This window comes from Lepidochelys olivacea, assembly GCF_965140295.1.
Source record: "Lepidochelys olivacea isolate rLepOli2 genome assembly, chromosome: 1".
Classification (NCBI taxonomy): domain Eukaryota; kingdom Metazoa; phylum Chordata; order Testudines; family Cheloniidae; genus Lepidochelys; species Lepidochelys olivacea.
The window spans coordinates 252,063,329-252,078,106 of NC_140411.1; the positions used below are offsets into that span (position 1 = coordinate 252,063,329).

The following is a 14,778-nucleotide window of genomic DNA, read 5'->3' on the forward strand; positions in this document are numbered from 1 at the left end:
AGACTGAATCAGCAAGTTTTTAAGATTATTAATAAGAGGAGGAAAGTGATCTGGTGAACAGTTTTGGGGTAAGCAATATACATACCACAGACAGCATGAAAGGAAAACAAAGAGAAGGCAAGGAGGAGGTATTGAGGCTAATGTGTCTCATGGGAATGCTGAAAAAGACCAGGCTGGAGATGAAAGAAAAGCTGCAATGTTGAGCCTTAAAGGCAAGAACAAGAAATTTTCCTTGTCCTTACAACTACTTAGTACAATTTCTTATAATTATTAATAATAAAATCACCAGTTTTTTTAAATCACTCACAAAATAAAAATTTGTACTTTTTTTTAAGCGTAAGTATGTGTTCCTATGTACATAAGTCAAATTTTAACTTTATGATGTTATTGAAGAAAGTCACATCATAATGTATAATAGTTTGTCGAGGAATTTATAGATACTAAGGTCAGAAGGGACCATTATGATCATCTAGTCTGACCTCCTGCACAATGCAGGCCACTGAATCTCACCCACCCACTCCTGCGAAAAACCTCTCCCCTATGTCTGAGCTATTGAAGTCCTCAAATCGTGGTTTAAAGACTTTACAGAGCAGAGAATCCTCCAGCAAATGACCCGTGCCCCATGCTACAGAGGAAGGCGAAAAACCTCCACGGCCTCTTCCAATCTGCCCTGGAGGAAAATTCCTTCCCGACTCCAAATATGGCGATCAGCTATACCCTGAGCATATGGGCAAGATTCACCAGCCAGATACCCAGGAAAGAAGTCTCTGTAGTAACTCAGATCCCACCCCATCTAACAGCCCATCACAGGCCATTGGGCCTATTTACCATGAATAGTTAAAGATCAATTAATTACCAAAATCATGTTATTCCATCATACTATCTCCTCCATAAACTTATCGAGTTTAATCTTAAAGCCAGACAGGTCTTTTGCCCCCGCTGCTTCCCTTGGAAGGCTATTCCAAAAGTTCACTCCTCTGATGGTTAGAAACCTTCGTTTAATTTCAAGTCTAAACTTCCCAATGACCAGTTTATATCTATTTGTTCTTGTGTCCACATTGGTCCTGAGAGTAAATAATTCCTCTCCCTCAGAGATGTTCTTTTATTGTTTTTAAAAGGCACTACACCAGAGATCTAAACAAAGTAGAAACTGTACTAGCATTTTCCCAAAAACTGTACTGCTCTCTGCTGTAAACTGCTTGATCACTTGATATCTGAAAGAGGTGTGTTTTACTTTCCGTCCATTTAAATATTTGTTTACTTTCATGGGAACAATTCTCTGAAGCCCAATTTGTTGTGGGTCCCTCCTTTTCATTCAGTTTCATTTCAGAGCATAAACACAGACAGGACAGAAAGTATCAAAATCAGAAGTCCTCTATCTACAGGTTATACAAAAAGCAAAAGTAACATCACGTCTGTAAAACCTCACCAAAAGATTCCACCAGCCCCACACTGATTCAGCTCATGTGCTAAGGATATCCAGTTAATCATATTCCCAGGATTAGGTAACAAGGAAGACTTGTACTACTGTAGCTGACAGATGCAAGAAAAATACACCCCTAAACCAAAGTCATTTTTGGTATGCCAATTCCAGGAAAACTGCAATATGGAATAGCTAATTGTATACAAATCTCCTGACAAACCTCCCAATACTGCGGACCCCTTCCTATCACACCTGACAGAGCAAGTGTAAAGACAAGCTAATGAACTCCAAATATTGAGCAGCTCTGGTGCCTACTGTGAAAACTTTAGGACTTGCCCAGTCACCAGTTACACTCATTCACTGATCCTTCAGCTCAAGAGTGGCAAAAGTCTCCTCTAAAAGGAAGCATTCCCTGAAGAACCAAAGCAGAAAAGAATTAGACTGCACATTGCAAAACGGAAAACTGACTATATCCATATAACATTGCTGAGATTTTCATGCCCTTTTTGGACAAACCCCACTGTTTTATCTAAATCCCTGTACCCAGTTTACCATAGTGACAGGCATTTTAGAAAAGGATATGGATAGGGACAGACAGACCAAAAAGCTCCACTGCATAGTTCTGCAGAAACATTTCAGCTCTAAACTAATGATTATCATCTAAAAGAGCTCCAAAAGTGCCCACTTTCCTTTATCTACTGATCTTTTTGGGGGTGGGGAGGTGAGCGGAAGCAGTGGGAGGTCTAACGCACAACAACAAAATGTACAGTAGAGAGCAATCCTGTACTAGCAGGGGGATGGACTACATGATCTAACCACTTACCCCCACCCAATTAATTTATATGGTCCTATGACCCAAAACATTTTAACTCTGATTCAGCATCTGGTTTTCAGTGAGGTTCTCTTTTTTAGACAAGTTTCCAGCTGAGTTTACTGAGGCTAAAAGTAACCAAACGACTTACCCTAAGTAGCTTCTCCCACATTATAGCCCACAGGCATACTGACTTCCTGAACAGTAGACCCCATGATTATTCAAAACGTGAACTAAAAGATTCTAAGAAGCCTCCCAAGAGTTGTCACAACTGAAGAATAACTATTCATATGACTCAGGCTTCACTCTGATGTGACCAGTTTCTCTGATTTAAAATTATTCTGTTTAAAAGGGCCTCTTTCTCCATGCCTTGTGACATTTTCCACTTAATAACAACCTCCATACAAGATGAAGGAAAACTTACAACATATGGAAAACAACGCTTCCTGATACGTAAAAATAAACCAAGTTGGAACTTTACTTGTGTATTTATAATGTACACACTTTAATATGCGAAATTAGTCACTTTTCCCTTCTGCAGTGCTAAAAAGAACCATTTTGTTCAGTCCAGACTGAAGTGCTAATGTAGTGTAAAAATTGCTATTAAACAAGTTTAAAATCTGAGTTCTCATATCACTATTGGTTCCAATTTACATTTTCTGATTTAATACATAAAGTGTAAAATCAAATACAACTTTAGTACAGACTTAAAATTTGTAGGAGGAAAAACATCCACTTATACAGTATGTTACTGCATCTTAAACATCTGGCAAACACACCAAATAGCTAAATATGCAACACTACAACCCCAAGAGTTACACCAGAGCTTACCGATTCTGAAATGATTTGCCAGCAATGTTGTCTCTATAAGAATCAAACAAAACATGATACTGGTCTCGACTCCACTCCAGGACAACCTATAAAGAAAGAAAACTTGGAGTCACATTCTTTTTAAATTAGAATTAATGATAATTTACTTCTTTCTCTTCAAAACCTTTACTATTTTATTTTTATATAAATATAAAAATAAAATTCAGGTCTGATGTGCACGTTAGTACACACAAACTGGAAATTAACCAAAGAAAAAATGTCACATTTAATCTCCAAGCACAGATCAAACCTGAAACCCAGGACACACTAAGTAATGACACAAAGAGAATGCCCATAGACTGTAGTTCAGCTGGGAGACATAAGGATTGCCATAACAGATCAGACCAATGGTCCATCTAGTCCATTATCCTAGCTCTGAGAGTGTTATTTTTGTTACTCTCCAGTTTGCCCACATCATTCCTGAAGTGTGGCACCCAGAACTGGACACAGTACTCCAGACAAGGCCTCACCAGTGCCAACTAGAGTGGGACGATTACCTCCCATGTCTTACATATGACACTCCTGTTGATACACTCCAGAATGGTATGAGCCTTTTTCACAACTGCATCACATTGTTGACTTGTATTCAATTTGTGATCCAGTATAACCCTCAGATCCTTTTCTGCACTACCACCACCTAACCAGTTATCCCCCATTTTGTAATTGTGCGTTTGATTCTGGCTTACTAAGTATAGTACTCAGCACTTGTCTTTTATTGAATTTCATCTTGCTGATTTCAGGCCAATTCTCCAGTTTATCAAGGTAGTTTTGAATTCTAATCCTATCCTCCAAAGTGTTTTCAATCCTTCCCAGTTTGTCATCTGCAAATTTTATAAGCATACTCTCCACTCCATTATCCAAGTCATTAATGACAATATAGAATAGTACTCCACTAGACATGTGCTCCCAGTTTGACAGTGAATCATCAACAATTCCTCTGAGCACAGTCTTTTGACCAGTTGTGCACCCACCTTATAGTAATTTCATATACACCACATTTTCCTAGTTTGCTTATGAGAACGTCTTGCGAGACTGTGCCAAAAGCCTTACTAAAATCAAGATATATCACATCTACAGCTTCCCCCATCCACTAACCTACTACCCTGTCAAAGAAGGAAATTAGGTTGATTTGGCATGATTTGTTCTTGACAAATCCACACTGGCTATTACTTACAACCTTATTATCCTCTCGGTCAGGGGTGGGCAAACTACTGCCCAGGGGCCGCATCCAGCCCTCCAGATGTTTTAATCCAGCCCTTGAGCTCCCACCCGGAAGCGGGGTCCAGAGCTTGCCCCGCTCTGCATGGCTCCTGGAAGCAGCGGCATGTCCCCCTTCCGGCTCCTACACGTAGGGGCAGCCAGGGGGCTCTGCACACTGCCCCCTCCCAGGGTGCCGTCCCCGCAAATCCCATTGGCCAGGAACCGCGACGAATGGGAGCTACAGGGGCGGTGCCTGCAGATGGAACAATGCGTAGAGCTGCATGGCCACGCCTCCGTGTAGGAGACGGAGGCGGGACATGCCATGGCTTCTGGGAGCTGCTTGAGGTAAGCACCGTCTGGACCCTGCACCCTGGACTGCCTCCAGCGCCCCAACCCCCTGCCCCACCCCTGAACCCCCTCCCACCCTCCGAACCACTCCATCCCAGCCTGGAGCACCCTTCTGCATCCCCATCCCCACCCCCACCCCAGAGTCCGCACCCCCAGCCAGAGCCCTCACCCCCTCCCGCACCCCAACCCCCAATTTCATGAGTGTTCATGGCCTGCCATACAATTTCCACACCCAGATGTGGCCCTCGGGCCAAAAAGTTTGCCCACCCCTGCTCTTGGTGCTTACAAATTTATTGTTTAATAGTATTCTGAAGTATCCAAGTTAGGCTGACTAGTTTATAATTCCCCAGGTCCTCTTTGTTCCCCTTTAGAGGGACAGGTACTATGTTTGGCCTTCTCCAGCCCTCTGGGACTTCACCCATTGTTGGATCATATTAAAGAAGTTCTGTATTAAAATCACAAATGAGTTTGATTCCCCATAGTTTAAATTCCAGGGTATTACTAATTAAGAGGTCTCTTGGTTTTTGGTACTGTTTCTCTCCCTCTATGTGTGAAACTTGCAAGCTGCTAATTGCGTTAGTACATTCTGAGACAGAGTCTGTTCTCAAAGCAATTCACAGAGAGAGAGACTCAAAGCAATACTCTGTAACAACAGAAACAGCACCCAGAGACTCCCTGCCCCTTTGTTGTATTAACAATCGTGATTAAAATAGAGATAGAGGAAGTATGTGGATGGATGCTTGGTGTGGATAATAACTGAATGATCAGGGAGGTGCCAGCCTAAGAATCCAGTGTCCATCGGCTGAAGAAGGCATCAAGTGGAAATAACCAGAGGACCCCTGGAGGGCAGGCTGGAATCCACCCAACAGCCTCAAGAATGGGAGAACCAAAGAACAAGATAACATCTAGCAGCACAGAGCCGTCAGGAATGTGCTATCTGCTGATTGATTCAGCAACAGCATGATGAAGCAATTCCCATAGACTGGCATAGGAAGAAATTCCTATAAAAATAGACTCTAGAAAGTGAGACCTTTGGGGTGTGATTCTGCAGACCAACTTCCAGGACCATATCGATGAGCCTCTGACAAGACCCTGCTCCCTCCTCATGTGTGTGTATGTGACTGAATGTGTGAATAAATATGAGATTGAATAGAATGTTATAGCTATAACTAACTGCTTACTATGATTCTTCCTGTATTCACAATAAATGTGGTATTTTGCCTTTTTCCCTTTTAATAAGATCCTGCTGTTTTTTATTTTATTGGTACAACACATCCTTCATGAATTCTTGAAAACAATCGCTAACGGTTTTGAGATTGCTTCAGCTAGTTCCTTAAATACTCCAGTGTGAATTTCATCAGGCCCTGCCGACCTGAATACACCTAACTTATCTAAATATTCCTTAACGTATTCTTTCCGCTAGTCTGGCTTGTGTTCCTTCCGTCTTTGTTGTTAATATTAACTGTGTTGAGTATCTGGCGACAACTTACCTTTTTAGGGAAGACTGAAGCAAAATGGGCATTAAATACAGCGGCCTTATTGTTATCATCAGTTATTAACTCTCCTTACCCACTAAGCAGAGGACTTTGTCTTTCTTTTGCTCCTAACTGATTTTTCTGTCCCTTGCTAGGTATAATTCATTTTGTGCCTTCACTTTTCTGATATTGTCCCTGATGGCTTGGGATAGTCTTTTGTATTTCTCCTTAGCAATCTGTCCATGTCTCCACTTTTTGTAGGTTTCTTTTTTTATTTTCAGGACACTCAAGAGTTCCTGATAGAACCATATTGGTCTCTTTCTAGTCTTCCTATCTTTCCTTCGTATCAGGCCAGTTTGCTGTTGAGCCTTTAATATAGTTTCTCTGAGAAACTGCAAGCTCTCCTGAGCTCTTTTTTCCCTTAGATTTTCTTCCTATGGGACTTTACCTACCAGTTCTCAGAGTTTACCAAATAATTACCACAAAAGGAAATTATTTCCTCTCCCCCTCAACATGATACTACTTTTTAAAAATAATTCTTAATACTTCATACCAATTATTCACCAGGCTGGGTGCCATTTATATGGTTGCTTCTTCCTTGCATTAAAAAAGAACATCAAACGACAAGATAAGTCATTTCTCCAAGCTAGCATTCACAGAATACAACATTTCTAAAGCCACCTCCACAATGAGCTGAATCATTCATCACCGAAGTCAACAACAAGCCTCCTACATTGACTTACATGGGTACAGGATCAGGTCTAGTGTCAACTTATTTGGAGCTACCACAAGCACATATAAACCTCCTTCCAAGTCTCCAAAAAAAGGCTCTTTGAAACCAAAACCATGCCTGTCAATTCTCGTCCTTCTCACACACGGAGACAGAATTTACAAAATAAGCATAACTTGCTCATTGCTATTTCAATGTGAAGGTAAATAAATGCTTATCTCAAAATAATACAATGCAAAAAATCTGTTTTTCATCTAAGTCTCTTCCCCCTCTCTCTAGCAGATATGCTGGTCTCCTCACAGTCTCAGAAACTAGTTTAACACAGAACTAAGCTGGCAAACAGTACTTTTTAATGTAGATGTTATTACTAAAAATGATGAATCCAAGCATAATCTACACTTTAGAATTCTGAGATAATAAAATCTCAATTCATATTATGAATACAATTTTTGAGAAAGAAGAGGGTTAACTGTGCAAATACCTTGTCACGTATATCAGTTAAACCATAAGGACCTACGTAAGTGTCACCTTACAAAAACAAAGATTTATGAATCCCACTTCACTAGCTGCTTTGACCTGCTAAAAGCAATGAAGATGCAAGACTAGGCACTGGGACAAGTTTTGGGGACTTTTTCTTTTCTGTTTCCTTGCATAATGGTGGTACGAATAAGTATAATACGTGCCTCAATAAAAGAGAATGACAAAATGTATTATTCAACCAGCTAAATAGGAGCATCACCACTCCAAGCCTATATATGCAGTAATTTAAGATGCATTAAATCACATCCTGTGCATTCTGGATTATATTCTATAATTAAAGAACTAGTCACAGTACTAAACGACTGCAGCAATACCACATTTTAAGATAAATGTCATGTTTGTCACTCCTGACGTACCCCTTTTTCTATGAAGAAGGCAGCCACATTCTGTTATTTGTATTACAGTAATGCCTAAGGAATCTAAGATTAGGGCCCCACTGTACTAAGTCTCTACCCTGAAACTATTGTATTAGTAATCCAAATATGCGTTTCACTCATGTTCCATCTACACAGGGCTTTGAACAAAGCTGAACCACCAAGAGAAGCTCAGTCAAAAATTGTCTATAACCAAACTCTGCCATAATGAAGTTCAACAACCATGTTCCAACCTAACTGTGGGATGCAATATTTAAATCTGGTTATAACACTTACTGGATACAAAAAAGTTCGAACTGTACTTAAATAGCACTGAGCTTCAATTCATAGATGGGGCTTGATGCCAACAAGCCAACTTTCACATATTGAGCTACCAGTATGTTATCAGTTTTGAACGATTTGCCTTATCTACCCATTTTACTGGCAGCACTAATGCCTACTGCGGTGGATTTACAGCAGGCAAACCCAATTTTGCTTAATTGCAAGTGCCACTCTGGCATCAGTATTAAGTTCTGCAACAGGATAGCAGTCTCTCTCTGTTTTATAATTGGATCACAAGCAATAACTATAACTAAAGCACTATCACCCCAGTTCTGATAGCTCATAATTTTCAACATCTTCTTATGCTTGGTGTCTGCCCATGGGCAAATTATTCTAGAAACTTTATTCAAACACAATTCAGTCATTTTTAAGCATGAGAAGAGTGACAAAAATACACTCTTACCATTAAAATATATGTGACTGTTTCTGAACAGCTCTTGTGCTTAAATGGCTGAAGGGTAGCAAGCTGAAATGTGCAAGGAGACAGCCCTCACTGATAAGCAGTACCTTTGAGTGATTTTGTGAAGATCTGTTGTGACTTGAACAAATAGTGAGTGAAAAGTACATTTCAGGCAGGTGAAGTATATTTTGCACTAATATTTAGCCAGTTTTACCAGTATTCTAAATAGAATCCAACAATAGCCATCAAATCGAAATATCAATGAAAAACGCAAAAAGTTTACTCAAACTTCCCCCACTTTGTCTCTGTTTTTCAATCAGCTCTAGTCAGGGCTGGTATACCCACTAGGCAAACTAGGTGGCCGCCTAAGGCACCAAGATTTGGGGGCACCAAAAAGGGCTCTGGCGGTATGAGCGGCGATGGGCTCGCAGATGGGAGGCGGCCGGGCAGAAGGGGGGGCGGGCTTGGGGTTGCCCCCCCCCGCACTGATCGTTCTCCCCCCGCCTTTCCCCCTGCAGGTGCCAACCCCGTGCCCCACCCCTGCTCCCCTGGACCCCAGGAGGTGAGGCAGGCGGCAGGGAGGGAGCACTGGACGCCCGGGCTGTGGGGGCGGAGCGAGGGGGAAGGCTAGAGCTGCCGGGGAGGGGGCTCCATGTGCTGCCCGGCGGGCTCTGCTCCGTGGGGGGGAGGCAGGGGCTTGCTGGTGCCGGGGACCTTGTGTGCCAGGTTCTGGGGGGAGGGACGGCGTGGCGTGGCTGGCTGGGGAGGAGGGGGTGGGAGGAGGCTGTATGCCAAGCTCTGGAGCGGGGGGCAGGGTTCCGTGGGCCGGCCAGGCTGAGGTACGGGCAAGCTGGGCCGGAGGGGGCTGCGTGCCACACTCTGGAGACAGGAGCAGGACTCAGTCGTTTGCTGGGCAGGGCTGGGGGGGAGGGGGCATGCTGTGTGCCGGGGGGGGGGAGGGAGAGAAAGCGGGGGGAGGGTGCTGTGTGCCGAGCAGGCCTGGGGGGGGAAGAAGGCGGAGGGGAGGTGCTATGTGCTGGGGGAGAAGGTGGAGGGAGGTCGAAGGGGGCTGTGTGTCTGGCTGGGCGCTGTAAAGGGGGGACTCTTTGTGTGCTGGGCTAGGCTTTGTGGGGGACCAGCGGGCCAAGCCGGCCAGGGAGGGGGCTGTGGAGCGAGGCAGAGTGCGCTGGTCAGGGTTTGGGGAGGGACCGGGGGACGACACTGTATGCCTTGCCAGGCTCCGAGGGGAGGCAGAGGGGTTGTGTGCCGAGGGGCGCTGGGGAGGGCTGTGTTCCAGGGACAGTGTCGGGGGTGGGTGGGACAAGCGTACTGCTTCACTATGGTACAAAGTGGCAATGATATCGCACACAGCCATTACCCATTCTGACAGACTGTTTATCATGCTAAGTTTACTAGTTTTCGGAGGTTGTCGACTGAAGCTAACTATTTTTCTTAAGTTGTTTCAGATCTAAGACTCTGGCAATTGCTGCTGCATCATTTCACTAATACTTTGTGTCAACTGTGTGAGAGTCCGGGGGCGAGGGAAGGGGGAGCACAAGGTGAAAGTTTCGCCTAGGGCGCAAAACATCCTTGCACTGGCCCTGGCTCTAGTTCTAAATGAAAGAAAACTCAGGACCTCTCTACAGAGCCCTGCCTTCTGGACTATGGGGATCTGAACAGCGGGGACACCAAAGTGTTCCCCTGTGTGAATATTGCAGCCGCAAACTAAGCGATTCCTAGTTCACATTGATGTACTCCTGTTTGAAGAGGACTACATTTAAAAGGTACCTAGTTCGTATTAACATAATCCTCTTCAAACAGGATTACATTAATGCAAACTAGGAACCTTTTAGTTCATGCCTGCAGTATCCACGCAAGGGAATTACAGCTCAACACTTCAGTGCCCACCACTATCCACACCTCTATAGTCCAAACACAGTATATGTTTTAGTTTATTTTTAGATATGATTTTATCACCAGGAGTTGCAAAGGACAATGTAACATATACATTGCACAATCACCAGTCAGTTTCAAAACACAGGAAAATTAGTGGTAAGATACTGCTCTAAATGCACAATGAAATAACAGTGCCCCAAACATGGGCTTCCAGCCTCTTAGCATCCATTTTACAAAAAGGCATACTTACCCTCCACAAACATTCTCTGTTTGATAAAATCTGGATAAATTCCCTAAGAAATCCTCCCAATAGATATCTAGGTAGAAATAGAGAAACAGCTAGAGGACTGGGATCTTTAAGATCTGAAGGGTATTTTTATGTTGCATTTGCAGGCCAGTGTTCCCTCTGATTCTATTTGATTTTGACAATCCCCCAAATTTGCAGTTGTCATTTTCAAAAGCTTGTGTTTATTTCTTTTCTGATTGTGTTGACCTGATATATAGTTAAGAGTGTTTACTGTATCTGTGCATATGCAAATCATTCCAGGCAGTTCAGCCCATTTATTAGGAAAAAATTAAGTTGCATATTATTTACAGAACAAAAATATTAAAAACAATAAAAGCAGGCCAGTCAAAATACTGATGATATTGCTGAGCAGCAGGAGGTTGGAAATACCAAGTTCAGCTCTCCAGGCTGCAGGGGAGAAGAAGAACTCAGTTCCCCTACTGTGGTAACAACCGGCCATTCACAAGTGGCATTAACATAGCTCTAAAGAGAACTCCAATCAGCCTGCCCTGATAAAAAAAAGTGATAACGATAAATCATCTGAAGAGGGAGGGATGGAGGTTATACAAACAAAGAAACCAAGGCCTCTGAGAAAGTGAAGATTGTACCCAGTCTCTCACTGCCCAGGCCTGCTGAGACCATTCAAGATTGAAAGGCCCTTTTCTTGACATTTAAAATTCATACAATATTTCTGAAATGGACCAAAAGAAGAATGGCATTTTTCAGTAAAGACATATAGTATATTAGTTCCCTGTGTTCTCCTGCAAAACAAAATTGTACATGCTACTTGATTGTAAAACTGCTTCAATTTTCAAAAATCTCGAGTATTTTATCTTAAAATATTAAATTGCAATACAAACTGCTTTCATGATGTAGGAGTGCTAATCAAATTGGGGCTAGAGTCAACAAATGCTGATCACATTGAAAATCTAAATCCTGGCATGTGTTGGGTTGGGTTTTTTAAACTGTGATCCTTTCACAAGCTCAAGAGTCAACAAGAATCACACCCCACCCAGATAGAGGATTCATTTCATACTGTCAGCAATATCAAAGTATCATCATACATCTTTTCCTTTGTGTTATCTTGGCATCAGAACAGTAATTTCAGAGCAAAGTAAAACTACTTACAAAACAGGCAGTGTCTAACAAGGTTCTGAGACCAGGGTTCTATTCCCTAACCTTTCACTGACCTGCTGTTTCACCTTGGTCAAGATACTTCATTCCTTTATACCTCTGTCACCTTTCCCTCCCTTCCTCTTTCTTGTCTACTTACACTGTAAATAAACTCTTAGAGCAAGGATGTCCCTGGCTATACTGGAAAAGAGGTGTATTTTTACATATTAGCTGTTTTGAGATGCGTTAAGATCTGTGTATAGACTAGAATATTGTAGTTTTAACACATTACCTGATCAAGGTGAACCTTACCTGAGACTTATTTACACTAGGCTCCTACACACGTGTTAACTAACATTAAAAAAAAACTCTCTAGTGAACACAAGGTGTATGTGTTTGTAGAGTGCTTAGTACAACAACAGTGCAAGGATCTCAGCTACCAGTAGGCAGTACTGATATACACACAACAAAAATTACTGTGGTTATGCTTGGATATAAGTTTTCTGCTTAGCATATTAAAAACATATAGCCTTACATACAAACTAGTAGCTGAGTAAAGAATTTAAATCAAGTTGCCTAAATCCACTTTCCAAAACAGAAGTCAGCTAACTGACTTGAGGGGTTTTATATATATGACGAAATTTGGCCTTAACTTACACTTTCAGTGAAGTGATCTTAATAGGTTGCACAGATGTAACATAATTTGGCCTGATAAAGAGCTCAGTAAGATATTAAAAATAAGGGTAAATATGACCATATTGAGTAGTGCCCCAGAACTGAATGTTTAATTGGCAATTCCACAAAACCCTGCATTGTTATTAGCTGAAGAGGATCCAATTTGTATTATACACAAATCCCTGTATTCTGAATATACCAAATACATCAAAATTCCACATTCAGTTCCCCACAGCAAATACAGCTGTCTCAGTGGAGAGCAATAGGAAGGCAAGAATGTTGCACGAGAAGAGAGTGGGAGTTGCTTAAGGGAAGAACAGCACTTGGGAGAGTGATAAATTCAAGACATCAAAACAGAGCATCCATGGGTGGAAGTGCTACAAGGTGTGAAGCAGGGACACTGGATAGGAGTGGCACAGGAGAAGTAGTGGTTGATGATGGGCTAAGGAAAGGCCTAGGAGCAAGGGCACTTAGGGGCACTGAACTGGTGTGCTGTAAACTTCTGCAGAAGGCAAGGTTGTATGGAGGCAGTAGCACCGTGGGTCAAGTGCTGTAGATGGGTACTGCATGGGGATACTGAACAGGGTTCTGTGATGGTGCCGCAGAGACATTGGAGCAAGTGCTGCATACCGTGGAGTAGCCAGTGCACTGGGCATGGGGGAATATAGGGAGGAAAGGCAAGAGCATGGGGTGGTAGTACTCAGAGGGCAGGGGAAGCACTGGAGATGGGTATTTTGGAAACACAAGTTACAGGAGGGGATGTGTGGGTGCTTCTGCGTAGGCACAGGGTCCTGAATGGGGAAGCCAGCATACTGGGGTAGGTGCTGAGGAAGCACAGGGCATGACAGTGGAGACAGGGCATTGTGTTATGGTAAATGTCAGAAGGTGGGGGTTGGGAGCTCTGCAGGAGCATCAGAGCTTGATAGTAAGGGGGAAAGAGGGTACTGTGGGGGGAAGTAATTCACATACTTAAGGCAAGTGTTTAAAGGCAGAAGAAGGAGGGAAGGTTGGGGAGGCGAGGGGCACAGTTGTGCTTCAGGGCATATGCACAGGGTGGGTGCTGCAAGGGTGCTCAGAAGGGAAGTGGGGGCTGCTACAGGGGCACATGGTGCTGCAGGGGGAAGGAGGCAGGGACTCAGGGGAGCTGTGCTCCAAGGCACATGCACAAGGTGGGTGCATCAGGCAGGAGCACCGCAGATGGGGCTGGCTGGGCAAATGCGTACGGGGCGGGGGAGGGGAAGCAAGGGGGCGGGGTGAACAGCTAAGATGTGCGGGGGAGTTGCTGTGGAGGGGAAGGGGCCAGGGGAGCATGGCACACGGAGTGGGTGCTGTGCGGGGAGTGGGAACATGGCACGCACACGGAGTGGGTGCTGCGGGGGAAGGGGGAGCATGGCACACGTGTGGAGTGGGTGCTGCAGGAGGAGGGAGGGCCGGGAAGGGATAAGATGCGTGGGGGGGTGCTGTGGAGCAGAGGGGGGGGACCAGGGGAGCATGGCACATTCGCGGACTGGGTGCTGCGGGGAGACGGGGGAGCAGGGCCCGCGGGCGCGGACTGGGTGCTGCGGGGAGAGGGGGGAGCAGGGCGGGGGGGACCATGGCACGCGGGCAGAGTGGGCGATGCGGGGGGGTGGAGGGGATCAGGGCGCGCGCGCCGGGTGGGCGCTGCGCGGGGAGGCGAGCAGGAAGCGCGCGCGCGCGGAGTGGGGGAGGGGGAGCGGCCCGGCCCGGCCGTTACTGACCTCTCCGAACTGCAGGGCGGAGACGAGGACGAGGACCAGGCCCCCGAGGCAGAGGCAGGGCCCATACCTGTGGGACAGGCAGGTGTAGGTCTGTCTCTGCAGGAGCTTCAGCAGCATGACCCGCCGACCACCATCACCCTGCGCCGCCCGCTCACCGCGCTGCCATGCGCCGGGGCGGGGAGGGGGGCCGGGTCCCAGCAACTGGCCGCCGCCGCCACCGCCGCCCACTGCCTCCGCCTCCAGCCCGGCTCATCCCCGCCGCCGCTTCCGGGCGCGGGGGCAGGGCGCGGCGGCGATGCGAGACTCGGCGGCGCCACCTAGGGGAGCCGGCGCGCAGCCACGCGGCCTGGCCGGGCCTGGCTCCGGGCGTGGCAGCCCCCGGCTACGGCGCCGCCACCCGGGGGCCACCCCCGCCCTCTCCCACTGAGGCGGGGTCCCACGGGCGACGGGCCAGGGCCCCCACAGACACAGCGCTCGCGTGTCCTGCAGTCCCACCCCCCCCCCCAACCCGTTGTCTCCTCGAGCCCCAGCTCCGGGAGTCACGAGACTCCGCTTCCCTTCCAGCGACGTTCTTCGG

General features: G+C 45.4%; 1 protein-coding gene across 4 annotated transcripts in view; it reads right to left on the reverse strand.

Annotated features, from left to right (window-relative positions):
- The window catches only part of GNPTAB (N-acetylglucosamine-1-phosphate transferase subunits alpha and beta), a 67,118-nt gene extending 52,650 nt beyond the window's left edge, over positions 1-14,468 (reverse strand). The window contains exons 1-3 of one of the 4 annotated variants that reach the window (XM_084617264.1): positions 14,269-14,468; positions 10,639-10,705; positions 3,066-3,151 (exon numbers count right to left, since the gene is read on the reverse strand). In XM_084617264.1, the coding sequence (XP_084473390.1) occupies positions 3,066-3,151; positions 10,639-10,705; positions 14,269-14,318 (203 nt within the window). In that variant the 5' untranslated portion in view covers positions 14,319-14,468. Of the gene's footprint in view, positions 1-3,065; positions 3,152-10,638; positions 10,706-14,201 lie in introns of all 4 variants that reach the window. The other 3 variants (XM_084617262.1, XM_084617265.1, XM_084617263.1) reach the window with 3 other exon arrangements.
- Positions 14,469-14,778: the final 310 nt, after the last annotated feature.